At 35.1% G+C, this 18,282-nt stretch overlaps 1 protein-coding gene across 1 annotated transcript in view; it reads left to right on the top strand.

Moving 5' to 3' along the window:
* The window catches only part of LOC125276501 (adhesion G protein-coupled receptor A3), a 160,000-nt gene that overhangs the window by 96,268 nt on the left and 45,450 nt on the right, over positions 1-18,282 (top strand). The window contains exons 13-14 of the mRNA XM_048204028.1: positions 10,736-10,925; positions 11,324-11,532. Coding sequence (XP_048059985.1) covers positions 10,736-10,925; positions 11,324-11,532 — 399 coding nt within the window. The remainder of the gene's footprint in view (positions 1-10,735; positions 10,926-11,323; positions 11,533-18,282) is intronic.

Genomic DNA, 18,282 nt, shown 5'->3' with positions numbered 1-18,282 from the left:
TCTGACTTTATAACTCGCAATTCTGACTTTATATCACTCAATTCTGACTTTATATCTCGCAATTCTGACTTTATATCTCGCAATTCTGACTTTATATCACTCAATTCTGACTTTATATCTCGCAATTCTGACTTTATATCACTCAATTCTGACTTTATATCTCGCAATTCTGACTTTATATCACTCAATTCTGACTTTATATCACTCAATTCTGACTTTATATCTCGCAATTCTGACTTTATATATGTGTTTTAATATATTTTAGTTTCTAAAGGCATAAGTATTATAACTGCGATTACAATTATTAATCATACGATACAATGCATTATAAGGTGCATTACAGAGCATAATTAACACATTAAAAATCTTTTATAATGCATTATATATAAAGGCTTTAAGTAAAGTGTTACCGAAAGTTTATTTCAGAGGCTGTTTAATTTTGACAGCTTTTTTAGGTGCATTTAGGTGGATTTTTAGGAGCTTTAAAGGATGCCATCATTACTGTTCGTATCACTGTGTATCAAGGAAAAGTTGAAATTCAAATATGATAATGAGCGTTTGGTTTCCAACCAATCACAACAGACTAGGCCATCTGACTAATCAGAGCAGAGCAAGCTCTCAGAAAGGCGGGGTTTAGAGAGACTGAATTCTTGATCGAACTGTTTTCAGACTCTTTGAGAAATGAGGTGATGTGGAATATATTTTATTTGACAATTAAAGTGTTTTTTGACCTTTGATGCATGTAAATCTGTTGTAGGAGAATTTAAATTTCATTCGTTCAGTGAAACATTTTTTTCTTTCAGAATAACATGGTAAATCATGAATACAGTACATAGAGTCAGTTTTGATTTCATATTGTCATTAGGAGTTGTTGATTTGCATTAGAGGAGCTCAGCTGTAAGTTTCTGCGGTTCACTTGCTCTGGATCGTTCCGCGTCTCGTTCGCTGATGAAACCCATCAAGACTCTCTGGGGCTTTCGGACATGCCAAAGAAAATATCGACTCCTCAGGAAAAACAATAAGCACATTTCAGATCCAGTATCGGGTTGAGACGGTGATGAGGCTTCTAGTATTCACATGAAAGAGATGTGTGAAGCAGTTGCAACAACGCAATAAATAATTGACTGCCATTAAATTTAAAGAGTGTGAAGAGACGTCGAGTCCCATCAGAAGCGTGACACGGCTGATCTTACAGCAGCGCAAGCTGCTTTGATTCTCATGCATACGCAGCTTTCCTCATAGCATAAATCGTTATCATGCTGTGTGTCCTGTGACTTTGGCTGTTCAGAATAGCACACTATCATCTACTCTCACTGTTTCTCCAGTATCCATCAGTGTGAGCATCAGTGAGATGCTGTTAAAGCTTTTATTAATATTTTACATGTTATTTTTATATTTTCATTTTAAGGTTATTTTATTACTTTTTTAATGGCTATATTGTTTTTATTAATTATTTCAGTATTACATATTTTCTGTTTTCATTTTCATTTTAAAATTGAATATAATTTTTAGTACTTTTATTTAATGTCTAATAAAGTTTAATGTCTAATAAAGTTTTTTTTGTTTTTATTTCATTTTTACTTATTTTTATATTTTCTGATTTTCATTTTAATTTTAGGTTAAGTTTAAAGTCATTTTAGATTTTTAAATGTCGATTATAGTTTTTATTCATTTTTATTTTGTTTTTATTTATTTTTATATTTTCTGTTTTCATTTCATTTTAATTTTAGTATATTATTTAGTGTATAGTATATATATTTAAGCAATTTTTATTAGTTGTTTCTAAATTTGTCTATAGTTTTATTCATTTTTATTTCATTATTAGATATTTTTATTTTTTTTATATTTTATATTTTTTATATTTTCTTAGATTTTCGTGTTATTTTAGTTTAAAGTAATTTTTATTACTTTTTTAAATACGTCTATATAGTTTTATTCATGATTATTTCAGTTTTACATATTTTTATATTTTCTGATTTACATTTTAAAATGATTTACTTATTAATCATTTAAAGCAATTTTTATTCAATTTAAAAAAATGTATAGCCTATATAATTCATTTTTATTTAATTTTTTAATTATTTTTATATTTTCTGATTTTCATTTTAATTTTAGTTAGTTTAATGTCATTTTATTACCTTTTTTCTATATAAATATAAGTCTATATAAATGTATTCATTATTATTTCAGTTTTAGATATTTTATATTTTCTGATTTTCATTTAAAGATTATTTAATTATTAATAATTTAAAATAATTTTTATTCATTTTTTTTAAATGTCTATATAGCCTAGTTTTTATTCGTTTTTGTTTTCAGTTTTAATTATTTTTATATTTTCTGTTTTCATTTTAATTTTAAAGATTACATTTAAATTCATTCATTTAAAAAAAATATATATTAAAAAATGAATAAATATATATAGTTTTTTATTTGAAGTAATTGAATGTTTTTATGGTATAACTATAATAACCCTAGGGTATGTATACTGTATGCTGTACACTACGTTTATGCATAAATACTGTTAAAATGCGCATTATAAATCAGATGGTTTTGATTGGATAAGTCGTGCTTGATTCCACTGTAAAACTGTGGCATGCATAAATTAATGCAGCAAGTTGTTTGACGAGCAAACAGCCTGTGGTTAAAGAACTAGATACTTATAGGAATTATTACAGTTTTTAAATGCACCTGTATTGAGCTTTAGTGTCTTTTATTGCTGTTACTCCTGGCAGAATCACTGTAATGCACTTTTGATTTATCGACCTGTTTGATCAGACTGCCAAGAATTTATACAATATTAAATCTAAATGTGAACTAACTGTTTATTTCAGAGATAATAACTAGATGCCACTTACATTTCAAGACACGCATGGTCATGTGACAGCAATGCAGCACATTATTGGTTACATATTGTTAAAAAGAGTTCTCAGTATATAGTTGACCTAACTGATGCAATTTGCTGCATGCATATCGATTTATTCCTGTTATTTCTCTTGCTCTCTACAGTTATTTGGTGCTGACCAATATGATCATAAATATTTTAAAGACAGTCTGCAGTCATTTCAGAAGGAATCAGATGGACATTCAGTGACTGTTTGGTGTTACAGGAGAGGTTAAAGAGAACTAAAGCGAATCTGATGCAGGACGGGACGGTATAAGACGGTCGATGTTGTCAGTTCAGACGATCAGCGTGTTTGTAATGGATCATAAGACTCCTGCTGCCTCAGACATGAATATTCCCTCAGATTTGATTGATTTCGAGGCAGGAGATTTGACTGCGTTCACTGTGACTCATTCAGAGCATGTCTGACTGAGAAAGCAAACAGAAAGATGTTTTAATAGTCATACTGCACAGACATTTGCAAATCAACTTTGATACAGTAGGGTTAGGGTGAAGTCCAACTAGTCTTTTAAACGAGTCTCTGACTAGTTGTGCGCAGCCCTACTAGATAATTCATACTAAACGGTCACAAGTGAAGATCTTGATATCTGCAAGCGCTCTCCTGAGACTCTTGTGTTGAATGATGTTCCTGCAGTGAAACCCGTCTGCTTTCATCATGTCTGGCTCTGAGCAGAGAAAATGATTCATAAAAGCACATGAAAGCACTGGTATCTGTGGGAAATTGATGACAGAAAAGACTTCTTTAAATAAACCGAGAGGTTCATCCATCCTGTTACATCGCTAGGTTTTTATGGGCTCCATCTCTCATGCCGTGTCCTTTTTTAGTCCTCTAATGATAAGCAAGAGTAATTTGAGTTCAGATCTTTCCTTTGAAACTAAATGAAGTGAATATCGTAATACAGGAAAAACCCTGGAGAAACGTTTGGAGCTGCTTTGTGTGTTTGTTTGTTTTTTTTGTCAAAGTTAGTTTGATGGTTTAACGTTCTGAAAATTTTGAAATTAAGACCGCTATAAAAATTTGTATTGTAATTTACAGTTGTAATAATAAAAAAAACTTAAATACTTTAATTCACAGTGAAATATGACAATATTTCTTATTTTGTATTTAGTCATTTTTATATGTTTATTTAGTGTAATAATAATAATAATAATTATTATTATTATTATTATAGTCATTGATCTATAAATATTTGTCCATATATTCAGACCTGGATTTTGTTTAAATCATATTTTAAATCGTAATTGCAATTTTTATTAGCAAAATCACTATTTTTTTTAACCATAAATATTAGTATTGTAATTTTACATACTTGCATATAATAAATAATAATTTATATTTTTTATTAAATATTCTCATTTTTATTTCTCAGTAAAATATTACAATAGTAATATTTCTTCATTTGTATTTTAGTATTTTTTTAATATGTTCTTTTAATAATCATTATAATAATACTTATTATTATTATTATTATTATTATTAATCATATCAATATATAAAATCACATTTTGGCCAAATTGTGGAACCTTTTTTTATTATCACTTTTTAAATTGCAGTCACAATTTTTATCCAAAAATGTGCAATTCGATTTTTTTTACAGTCATAAATATTAGTATTGTAATATTACAGTTATGTAAAATAGTAATATTAATATTTCTTTTTGTATTTTAGTATTTTTATATTATTGAGCAATAATCATAATAATAATAATAATAATAATAGATATTATTATATTATTATTATTATTATTATTACATAGTTATGTTTATTATATAAAATCACAACATTTTGGTCAAATTGTGAAGTCCTACAAACAAATCAGAATTTTTTTTAAATCACATTTTAAATTACAATTTTTATCAGCAAAATTGCAATACATTTTTTAACCATAAATATTAGTATTGTAATTTTACAGTTGTAATGTAAACAATTATTAAATTTTATTTTGCAGTGAAATATTACAAAAGTAATATTTTTTTTGTATTTTAGTATTTTTTTATATTTTTATTTAATAAACATAATTATTATATTATTATTATTATTATTATTACATATTATTACACAATTAGATTATTTTTTTTTTTTTTACTTTTTCCCAAGTTGTATTATGGTAGGTAGCAATGGCATTCTTTAAAATACCTTGGACTACAATGTAAACACCATGTTACATGATTATGGTAATCACTATATAGATTAGAATATCAGAAGTATTGAATTACCATCTCATACTGTCACTGTACCATGGTACCGCCGCAGAGTGCAGGGTAAAAATAAATGATATGGTTTAGAGTCATTATACACACAACATTCAGTGCAGCATTTGTGCTCCAGACATGAAGGATTCTTCAATGATTCAAGTGATCAGACGCACCATTTTCACCTGCAGGACCGTAAAACAGATGAAAAAATCCCATAGCAACCACATAGCATATGTTAGTGATGAGTTTTGCAGAAGCAAACACCATTCGCATAATCTTCAAAGAATGTAGAAATCAAATTTTCTAATAGTCTGTGTGAAATCTCCTCTTTAGTCCAAACATTGTAATGGTAGAGCGGCCAGTTGGCATGACAACGTTTTTCTTATCTTTCTCATGAGTAATGCAACATGAATTCTCAAAGTGCAATTTCTCAGCAAAAAAAAAAAATAGAAGAGAGCTTTGTAAATTAGTCTCTTTCATTTTGATGTTCTGCTCGCTGTTACAGGCTCTGCTGCAGTGATTCTTTCAATCCTAAAAGAGCTTGTTCATGTTTCTAAAAACCCTGCTGCTTCACCCAGCACTTCAGGACAGGGATTTACGAATTCAAAGACAGCGGGCCTCTCTTTTGACACAACGTACACAATGGAGCCTCCCCACCCCCGATATTTACTAATTTTCAATAGTGATCAGTGCACCGAGGGTGCCACACACACGGTGTGTTTGCACATTAATAATAACAGACTCTCATCTCCTGTGCCTAATGCACAACTCCTGTATGTCACTGTCTTTACCTTGAATCATCAACCGTCAAAACTTTACTTGCACGACACTGGTTTGCTTTATCCAACCGACAGATGTAGTTTGCATATCATATGCTCACGCAGCATGCAGTGTTATGGAAGCTTGTTTCCGAACTAAATAAAAAAATAAAATGGTAACTGCAACATTTTATCTCACAATTCTGTGACTTTTTTTCTCGCAATTGCGAGTTTTATCACGCAATTGTGACTTTATATCACTCAATTCTGACTTTATAACTCGCAATTCTGACTTTATAACTCGCAATTCTGACTTTATATCACTCAATTCTGACTTTATAACTCGCAATTCTGACTTTATATCACTCAATTCTGACTTTATATCTCGCAATTCTGACTTTATAACTCGCAATTCTGACTTTATATCTCGCAATTCTGACTTTATAACTCGCAATTCTGACTTTATATCTCGCAATTCTGACTTTATAACTCGCAATTCTGACTTTATATCTCGCAATTCTGACTTTATATCTCGCAATTCTGACTTTATAACTCGCAATTCTGACTTTATAACTCACAATTCTGACTTTATATCACTCAATTCTGACTTTATAACTCGCAATTCTGACTTTATATCACTCAATTCTGACTTTATATCTCGCAATTCTGACTTTATAACTCGCAATTCTGACTTTAGAACTCGCAATTCTGACTATATCTCGCAATTCTGACTTTAGAACTCGCAATTCTGACTTTATATCTCGCAATTCTGACTTTATATCTCGCAATTCTGACTTTAGAACTCGCAATTCTGACTTTAGAGCTCGCAATTCTGACTTTATATCTCGCAATTCTGACTTTATATCTCGCAATTCTGACTTTATAACTCACAATTCTGACTTTATATCTCACAATTCTGACTTTATAACTCGCAATTCTGACTTTATAACTCGCAATTCTGACTTTATATCTCGCAATTCTGACTTTATAACTCACAATTCTGACTTTATAACTCGCAATTCTGACTTTATATCTCGCAATTCTGACTTTATATCTCGCAATTCTGACTTTATAACTCGCAATTCTGACTTTATATCTCACAATTCTGACTTTATATCTCGCAATTCTGACTTTATAACTCGCAATTCTGACTTTATATCTCGCAATTCTGACTTTATAACTCGCAATTCTGACTTTATAACTCGCAATTCTGACTTTATATCACTCAATTCTGACTTTATATCACTCAATTCTGACTTTATATCTCGCAATTCTGACTTTATAACTCGCAATTCTGACTTTATATCTCGCAATTCTGACTTTATAACTCGCAATTCTGACTTTATATCTCGCAATTCTGACTTTATAACTCACAATTCTGACTTTATAACTCGCAATTCTGACTTTATAACTCGCAATTCTGACTTTATAACTCGCAATTCTGACTTTATATCTCACAATTCTGACTTTATATCTCGCAATTCTGACTTTATATCTCGCAATTCTGACTTTATATCTCGCAATTCTGACTTTAGAACTCGCAATTCTGACTTTAGAACTCACAATTCTGACTTTAGAACTCGCAATTCTGACATTATATCTCGCAATTCTGACTTTATATCTCGCAATTCTGACTTTATAACTCGCGATTCTGACTTTATATCTCGCAATTCTGACTTTATAACTCGCAATTCTGACTTTATATCTCGCAATTCTGACTTTATATCTCGCAATTCTGACTTTATAACTCACAATTCTGACTTTATAACTCACAATTCTGACTTTATAACTCACAATTCTGACTTTATATCTCGCAATTCTGACTTTATAACTCGCAATTCTGACTTTATAACTCGCAATTCTGACTTTATATCTCGCAATTCTGACTTTATATCTCGCAATTCTGACTTTATATCTCGCAATTCTGACTTTAGAACTCGCAATTCTGACTTTAGAACTCGCAATTCTGACTTTATATCTCGCAATTCTGACTTTATATCTCGCAATTCTGACTTTAGAACTCGCAATTCTGACTTTATATCTCGCAATTCAGAGATAAAAAGTCGCAATTACCTTTTTTATTTTTTATTTCATGGCAGAAACAAGCTTACATAGGGTGTTTTTAGCTGCTGTTCAGTCTGTATTTCACAGCAGCATGATAAGAAACTTACGAAACTTAAGAAAATACTCTATTCTCTCCACCATCTCTGATGTAATCGGACAGTTTTTCTGTTTGACTGTATTAATGCATTCACTTACTGGATCTTTGGACTGAAATCTTTTCATGAGTTTACGGTTTAAAATGATCTGATCGAAAACAGAGGACCGGAAATGTTTGGACATCTCTTGTCCAAAAACCTGCTTTTCATTTTCTAAAGTATTGTTTCTGCTATAATTTACATTTACATTTATGCATTTGGCAGACGCTTTTATCCAAAGCAACTTACATTGCATTATACTATACATATTGTATCTGAGTATGTGCAATCCCCTGGGATCGAACCCATGACCTTGGCATTGCTAGTGCCATGCTCTAACCACTGAGCTTTTTTTTACCACTCTGTGCACCTCCCCTGACATGCACTTTGAAACCCTCTGGTTTAGGATACACACAAATGAACTGCTTGTAGTCCAAAGTCTGTTTGGTAATGAAGAGCAATAGAACTAGGACTGAATCACATGGTTTATATTTCAGCAACTATAATGTATTTGAACGCTTGTTTTCTCTGACAGTGTTTTTGCATCATAAACATCTAGTTCAGCACTTAAATTTGAGTAATGTCTGTGCCTTCTAAACTAAAATTCAGTGTCATTGCTTTTCGTGATCAGTTATCTTTTGATCGAGCACCTGCTGAAGTGATGTTTGGATGTGCACATATACTTTAAATTAATATTTCAAGATGAACACTTACTGGACTGAAACAACTCAGGTTTATTTTATTATCCATACATCATTTTTTAGAAAAATCATATGTCAGGCTTTACAGGGTTAAAAATGTGTCAGCCTTGTAAGTGTGTATCTGGCATCTTGGCTTCTTTTAAGGTTTTTCAGTGTCTTAGAGAGTTTTTGTGACTGTCTCACTCGGAGTTTGTCAGTGACTGTTCTTTGTAAACATTGAATATGCTTTGAAATGTGTATTATGAAAAGCACAATAACAAATTTATTTGAACTGAGCAACCTTTTCAAATAAAATGATATATTTTTTTGTGACAACGGAACCATTTACTTCAAATGATGAGGTTGTTCGCCTGCTGTCCTTGGTGCTGAACGATCCCACTTCAGAAGAACTGCAGGGATGAACCACACGCTTTTCCAGATACAGGAATCTTCTCAGCAGTAGGATCTGATGCATCCAAACATCAAAGTCAGTGTAAAGCTGAAAAGAGAGATGTTTAACAGAGATGCATTCAAATAAATGTCATTCTTCATTAAGATAAAGCCTATGTGGTGTACATGTGAATGCCAACAGTGCTGCATTGAAGAGCTGCCGGAATGTAATTGCGATGCTGCAGTGCACTCTGGGTAAAGGATGCTCTCTGCTCGAGCCGTGAGTCACATATGGAAATCATGTGATGACTAAAGAGATGCCTGGTTTTGTGAATGAAATTCCTCGCTGCTTGACAGACTGATTTCTCTTGCTCGCCCTCCTTCCAGGGAGCCAGACGAATGCTGACTGCAAGGTTTTCTAAGCACATGCACGTTACCTTATATTACATCCACTGCTCTCGGATTTTAAATAACCACTGGAAATGAGTTGCATGAGACCTTTTTAATTCTTTAAAGGCTGAATTGCTGAATTATCTCTATTGATCATGTCTGATTTGATGGGGGGGGGGGGGTGGTTTTAAATGTAACTTTCAGCTTCAAAGCATTTAAATGTCACGGGGATTAAATGTTGTCGGGCTATTATGGTTTATTAGTGTTTATTTTCCATCCATCTATCCCTCCATCTATCTATCCATCACTCCATTCCTCCCTCCATCCATCCATCCATCATCCATCCCTCCATCCATCCATCCATCCATCCATCCATCCATCCATCCATCCATCCCTCTATCCATCTATCCATTCCTTCATCCATCCATCTATTCATCCATCTATCTATCCATCCATCTCTCCATCCATGTATAGTCACACTTTAGTTTAGGGTCCAATTCTCACTGTTAACTACAACTTTTGCCTCAATAAACTCCTAATTACTGCTTATTAATAATTATTAAGGTAGTTATTAAGTTTGTGTATTGGATTAAGTGATGCAGAACATGGTCATGCAGAATAAGGCATTAATATGTGCTTTATATGTACTAATAAACAGCCTAGTAATATGCATGCTAATGCAACTAGTTACTAGTGAGAATCAGACCCTAAACTAATATATATGTTGCATATGTTATCATTTAATCTGAAGTGTGCTTGTATCCGCATCAACATCTGGTTATGGCGTTAATCTTAAATGTGTTTTTATAAGGCCAAAATAACACATGCTTTTCTTCCCCAGGATCTGCATTAGACATTGACACATTTCCCGCTATTCTAACACAGATAAAGAGGTGAAGCTCTTAGGATGATGATGATGATGATGATGATGATGATAACCCCTCTGGTTATTTGCTGTTTTATCAGCCTGCTGCTTTAAGCTGTCTGCTGCTGATGTTGTAGTGAGCTGTGCTGGTCAGAATCATTTCCCCCTCTGCGGCAGACCAAAGAAAAGCAGAAAGAAGGAAGGATAAACCCCCTGCCTCCTCCAGCACTTTCCCCTTGTCAACGGGAAAAGCTTCTCTCTCAGTCAGAGTCCTCAATCAGACAGACTCATCCGAGAGGAGCTGACACATCTGCGCATCTCCTGCACATGTTTCATATCCATTTCCCCGTTTTCAGAACACGGTGGCCATCGCTTCCATACATTTCCCGCTGGCTGCCCCTCAGTCTGTGGAGAACTCCACCTGTAAGCTGCAGCTGATCGTCTTCCGCAATGGAAAACTCTTTCCATGCACGGGGAATTCGTCAAATCTTGCGGATGATGGGAAGCGCAGAAGCGTTTCGACACCAGTTGCGTTCACCAAATTAGGTAATGCTGCATTTTTTTTTTCTCATGCATTAATCAGCGCACCCAACGCATCAACACATATGCATGCATTAGTTGGTTTAAATGAAAAACGGAGTATTTTGTCGGCATTAACGTCACATGCAATTATGAGGAAACGTGCGCGTGCTTGCACGATGTTGCAACAGTTGCGTTGCATTTTTGCACGAGTTAGAATATGGTTATTTGTCTGCGCAGTCAATCTCATTTGTATTGCAGCAGTTACAACATGATATTGACAGTCATTGACCACTATGTCACTGATGCACGTTGCATAGAGTGCGATTGCCAGCTTTCATATGGTTTATGGATGCATCTCTGGAACACTCAAGGACTTTCCTTATGGGGTATTACTTGACGCAATGTGTTGCTCTCCTGTGTAGATGGGTGTAGCCCCGGGAGCCCCGTGCAGCCGGTTACCGTCGCTCTCCGGCACTTCTCGTTGGGTGTAGACCCCACCGCAGCATATTGGGATTTTGACCTGCTGAATGGACACGGCGGCTGGCGGGCGGAAGGCTGCCAGATAACGGGCTCCGCGCACAACACGACCACCATCCATTGCGCGCACCACAACAACCTCGCCGTGCTCATGGTAAGAGTCTCATGGTCGTCAAAGTCATTGGAGTATTGCTATTGTGGAGGCGCAGAGCCAATGAAACGCATCCAAACAGAAGTGTAAATATTATCGATGCAAGGGCAAATGGTGTGAGGTGAGGTATAGAGATGTGCACGTGATAATGAGGTATGGCCAGTGCGAAGGACATGAGGTGCAAACAAGAATTCAATTCAATTCACGTGTATTTGTGTAGCGCTTGCATGTAGTTTCAAAGCAGCTTTGCATGTAGATAATAGATGCGTTGAGTTTGAGTATAGCAAATAAAGCACTTTAGTCAAAAAGTGTGTACTGGATTGCTTTTGGTATTCCTATTAAAATATGGAAGCAAATGCAACCAAACAAGAATCATCTTTACACTGCAAAGAAGCGTCTTATCTACTGTGTAAATTAATTCTGCAAAAGTGCCACGATTGCATTTGCCCAGAAATCAAAAGTGCACAAATAACATTTTAAGTACTAAAATATGAATCTAAAACATGAAACTATGCAACATAACTATTAAAAATAAAAAAAAGTAAACAAAGTTAAAGGCGGCTCTGATGCGTCATCATTTGACACGGGAGTAAAGCAGCATCAGAGCCGCCTCAGGTGCGTCAGAGCTGCGTGTTTTATTCCTGCTTTAATGCTGCATTGGGTCTTTACGCTGAATGTGGAGCAGAGCATCTGAGTAAAGGCGCTTCAAGAGTCAAATAAGATCCTTCTGGATAAATTGAAATCACTTCTGAAAAAAAAAAAAAATGAGTTGCAGTCTATCCAGTCGGATCTTATTTGATTCTTAAAGGATTTGTGATTTATCCCATTTGGATTGCTTCCAATTATGATAGAAATACCAATAGAAATCCGCGAGGATTTATTCGACTAGGGAATGAGCGCAGAAAGCCCTTATACAACAAGTTTTACTTAAAGGCACATTGCTGGATTTGCCTGCTCGTGTGAAATGCAGTAACTGATGTTGGAAACGCTTAGCGGTGACTGAAAGGTTGTAGGTTTGAACCATCTGACTTGGACTGAACCTGTAATAAGTGTGCTGTATGTGGTTTTGGTAAATGACTAATTAGTGAGTGTGTGAGGGCACTTGTTCGCCCCCTTCATTCTTCATGGCGAAGCGGGTGTCGGCAGCGCGGCGCTTTTACGCGCAGCTCATTGAGCAGCTTCGCAGCGGCTCCGACTTCATGACTCGATTGCTCTCCACTCGGACTCATGCTCGGGATACGTGGGAATATCACCGCGTGGAAGTGATTTGACGAGGATTTTTACAGCGCAATGGCATCTGGTCGTCCGTAGTGGCGCCGAGCGCGCGAGCTCACAGCCGCCGAATGTTCACCGACGAGTGGGACTCCATCGACTGGGAGGTCAGTCCGGTGAACGAGAGCGGTTTATGATTCGAAATATGACGTGAATGCTTCTGTTGTGGACGTTTAATCGAATTGCGCTGCGATAAGTGCGATGCTCAGGGAATCAGTGAGTGATGGTGAGGAGATGCGCGTGGAAAATCGAAGTGTTCAGGTGTTTTGCATTAGACGACTTTAATCCGGATTCACTTGACTCGTGCGTGAAGATGAGCTGCTATATAGTGGGTGTTTGTGTGCGTGAAGAAGACCAAAGTGATTTTCGTGCTTCACCACTAAATGAAAGTGCAGCGGGTCTCGTGCTGCTTTAAACTTCACGCTTTAAAGAAGGTGAAATTATTGCATTGCCGTTTAAATGATGTTTATCGTTTAGCTGTGCTGTGCATGTGAGCTTGTGAAAGAAAGCGTGTGTGTGTGTGTGTGTGTGTGAGAGAGAGAGAGAGAGAGAGAGAGAGAGAGAGAGAGAGAGAGAGAGAGAGCTGATGCAGTCACCACACCCGCAGTCCGCAGTGTCTGAGAAAAAGAGGCTTTCAAACCGTTTGCGACACACATTTATATCCCAACCTCTTTATGAACGCGAGTATCGTGGTAAATTGCCGGTGCTTCCTGCTGGAATTGGGTTTCTGAACCTGTTGCTCTGTTTCATCACAGCAGCTCGAGAGCTGCAGATGTTCTAGTGTAGATCACTGATGTTCCAGTGCCGGTTCTCCATGAACAGAGTAAATGCTCTCATTCTTGAGGGATTTCATCTTGTTAAATGATCAAATTTTTGTGCTTTATTTTTGTACAGTTGATCTAAATCAAAGCCAGTCACTGCTGGTGAATTTCACTTATCTTATCTGGGATTCTAGCAGCCTTTATGATGTGATTATATATCATGTGTTTTTATAGGCACTGTGATTTACTGTTTTTTATTTGTTGTTCTCATAACTAAGTCTTTACAGTGACTTGCAGCCATGTTTGTTTCTGACTGGCTAAAAATAGATCTTTCTTTCTTTCTTTCTTTCTTTCTTTCTTTCTTTCACAAAAGTATTCTGGAAAATTGTCTGTTTTTAGGTTTCTGAACCTGTTGCTTTTTTCTTTTTTCATACACTCTAAAAACACTCTGGTAAAAACCAATTTGGGTTGTTTTCAACCCAAGGGCTGGGTAAATACAGGACAGAACACATGTTGGGTTAATTTTACCCTGCAAATTGGGTTATTTTTTTAACCCAGCATAATGGGTTGATTCATTTTTACTATAATACTATAAGTTTTTTTTTTTTTAATTACAGATTGACTTAAATACTCTCAAAGTTTGTTTTAAATACTCCACACAACCACTGGTTTGCATGATAATTCCTTTATTTTCGATCATATTTTATAGTATTGCATATTTTATAACATTTTTAATACATATTGCCTACATTTAAGCTCGTTTAACAAATATTAGAAGTAAAAATTAAACATTTAGAAGTAATTCAAGTGTAATTGATCAGTCTCTGTTGTCCTGTTTCCACCGTAACGGTGCTGGATCTCGTGCCGGAGATGACTCGCATTCGGCAGGGGAACTGATGACTTCAGAGCCAAAAAATGCTGTGACTGACTCCATAACCTGTCCATAAATAATCAGTGTACAATTCTGAGAACATATTTTAACATCCTAAGTACTTATATTCTGTATCCTTTTGAACAAAATCATAAAATTTTACGGAAGGCGTTTCCATCACGCGAAAAGACCGACGCGACACTCGTTTAGTTGACTTACATTGCGCCGCTTTATGCTGCTTTGCATAAAATTAAATGATATACAGAACAATAATGAATTTTTAGATAAAATATTTTGTATTTTGCCAAAGCCATGCACCAATTCGACGGAGCTGCACTGCTCTCTCCTGAAGAGGGCGCAAAAAGCCCCCAATAAATAACTCAACCCGAGGGTTGTTACGTCTGACCCAAAAAACTACCCAAACACTGGTTTGTTATGTCTGACCCAGGATCTGGGTAACCGTTTTGTGCTATTTTCATAAAATTGATTCAAACCAAATCTGGTAATTCTGTAATTGTTGCATTGCTCAAACTTGATTTTATACCTAGCAAAAGTTGATTTTCTATTATCACCTCTATTTATTGAGACAAAAAGATGTAATATTTGGTCATATTTAGATTATTCAATTATGTTATTGGAGTATCAATATTCTTTAGGAGTAATAATCTTTTAATATTAATTATTAAATATATAGAGCTGATTAATCGACAGTGCAGACTAAATACCAAAAAAAAAAAAATTAGGGGAAGAGAACTGAGGAACTGCAAGAAAAGAAAGAGTAGATTTTGATTATGGGATGTGCTGCTGTATATGTGTTGGATATTTCAGTAGTCCTGGAGTGTGTGAATGCCTTTATCAGAATGATAAATCAGAAAGTAATGGTCATGTAAATGTGCCGGTTACAGTGGATTCACTGTAGTTGAGATGCTGGAGCTCAACATACAGCTCTGACATTTGGAAGGTAAATAATTGAAAGAGGTCATACACCCTTTGCAATGCAGCCATTTTGTGTTAGTCTGGTTTAAAGGAGATGTAATGAGAGGAGAACAGCTGCTCTGGATTCTGCTGATGTCTTGAAGGTTGTTTAATGCACATTCAGCTGTGTCTTTCACCTTGACGTCACTCCACCGGTCGGCCGGTTAGACACCTGCTCGAAGGAAACGCCTATTGATTTCACTTTCCTAGTTATTCATTGTGTTATATGCATGACAGGACAGAGTCTAGGCAGAGATTACAATCTTAGAGTGTATTTCTAGAAGCCAGTGATTAGAGCTTCTGTTTTATCAGAATTTCGCTGAAAGTAAATATCTAGACATTCAGTCTTCCAGCTTAGAAAACCTGCTGAAATATAAGCTATAGTGAAACCCTAATGCCACGTTTACTCAAGGAAGCTGTGCAGGAATATCTGTTTATCTACTCATATACAGCAATCATACCATTTTGTTAGAGTCAATTTTAATGCTTTTCAAAGTACAAATTGCTTTACAGAAAATCATGTTAATGTTTATAATATCTTAATGCCTTATAGTCGCATTTAGCTGATAATGTAGCCTAGTTACATTTTGCATAGATTCAAACAATCAAGAAGTTGAGATTTGCTATAGATATAGCTTTACATGAATATACTGTATGTATGCAGATAAAGTTAGATATACTTATATCGCTGGGTGATAAATAATTCACACTTTTAAGTTAGATATAATTTATATCATGTATAACATATAAATAATATCATATATAATCGGGTCAATGACGTGACAGGTAATTTTTTTGTCCTTAATTATAATAAAAAACAACGATATGATATCCAAAGTATGTAAGGTAGTACACTTAGATCTCTTTTATTGAATCCAAAAAGGTTTTAATTATATTTTGCTACATATAAAGTTATTTTAAAGATTTTGAAGTGTCAAAAGGTCATTTGTATTAAACGTTCAAAGGCCAATACAGCCATTTCATTTGTGATTAAAATATCTTAAAATGAAATAAATGTATATATTTTTTATTCTGGCATGATTTTATAACATCATATATCAACATAGTGCAAAATGGTATTAAAATTGTGTAGAAGCAGTTGTTTTTGTTATGAGAAAGAATGTCCGGAAAAATGAATTTCATTGATGTCATTTGAAGTAACCAAAATAAAGGGACCATTTTGGATCAAGTCATGCAGTCAGTATCATGTGACAGGATGTGACATCATTTAGACACCTGCAAAGGACCACATGGTCCTGAAGCAAATGAACTAACTCTCTCTTAACTATTTGATAAATTCATGTTTTCACTTGATCATACGCATGTCCCGAAACATCAGGTCATTCGGTGCAACCGCTATAAAACATGGAAAATGTTGTAATATTTTAAAAACTTGTACTAAATATAAATTGTTTGATTGTCCTTTTGCTAGATGTCAGCCTGTTAGCATTGATTGAAAATAGTGTCATTCGGTAAAACCGAAATTTTGGTTAAACCGAATGACTTTTTTGGTGACAAATTTTGTCCATCTTGTAAAAAATGACAAAAGCAGTGTTTATTGATTTTAAAAACCACATAATCTCATTGTTAACACTTAATAAAACTTCAAAATTAATTACAGTATATCTCCATTATGTATTTTTTTTACACTTTTAAAAACCTTATTTGTCAATGACCCTGTAACGAGGTTAGTAGATGGGGGAAGAAGGAGGCGGGAACCGGCGAACATTCAACGTAACTTTAATGTAAAATAAACAAAGAACAAAAGGAAAGTAATGCCGGCAGACCCTCGCGGACGTCTGCCGGCCACACAAACATAATAAAACATAACGTAAAGTCCAGGCCTGGTCCTCTCTCGTCCTTCACTGTAGTCGCTCCTCCTTTTATGCTCCCGGAGCTCCTCCGTGAGGGACTCAAGGCCGGTGCGCCTCCCAGGTGAAGCTCATTAACACTCGCGCCACCGGCCTCGCGCCGTTCCCTCACGGCTCTCGCCCGCCCTGGTCGCCACATACCCCCATCGCCCCTCGCAGGCCGGGGGGTACTCTTGGGAGATACAACTCTTCGCCGGTTCCCGCCTCCTTCTTCCCATATCTACTAACCACGTTACAGACCCAATCATATTATATAACTTTAAATATACAGCCAGATGATAATAGTTACATTTTTTTGACAATCAGACAGCCATGATTTTCTATACATTATATACTGTATTGCTTTACTTGAGTGCATGTATGCAGATACATTTAGATTGTCAAATTTTGCATATATTGCTGGGTGATAATATAGTATTTTACAATACCTGCATAGGGTAAAGTTAGATATAAGTTATATCCAACTTTATATATACAGCTGGGTGATAACAGTTACATTTTTCGACGATATTACAGTCAAGGCAGTTGAGATTTGCTATATATAGTGTATCTATTGCTTTAAGTGAGTGGGAGTTTACTGTATGTATATGTGGCTATAATTGTATATTATTCATTATTAATCTGTTATTTGGTGATATTGAAGACTGTGAAATGTATACGAGGACCTGAGTAGTTAGAAATGTCCTCCTCTTCTGAGATATCTGTATTTATGTGTTTAATTGAGGCTGTTCATGGCTTAAGTTTTTTATTTTTTTACATCTCAGAACCTTATTATTAATCCTATTTTAGTCCACGTTTCTTTGTAAGCTTCGTCACACAAAGGCAATTTGGTTTGTTCGCCCACAGATGGGAATGAATGGTGTTTATCATCAGGACTTTTGTTAAACAGTTTTTTTTTGGACGTCAAATGCGAGCGGAAGCTGTTGAAATTCTGGGATCTATTCTTTTGAGTCATGAGTCGTTTTCTTTGCTGTGTAAGAGAGAGAAAGTGCGGTTTGATTGT

The sequence above is a fragment of the Megalobrama amblycephala genome, linkage group LG10, assembly GCF_018812025.1.
Source record: "Megalobrama amblycephala isolate DHTTF-2021 linkage group LG10, ASM1881202v1, whole genome shotgun sequence".
Classification (NCBI taxonomy): Eukaryota; Metazoa; Chordata; class Actinopteri; order Cypriniformes; family Xenocyprididae; genus Megalobrama; species Megalobrama amblycephala.
This window is presented reverse-complemented; position numbering and strand designations above follow the sequence as displayed.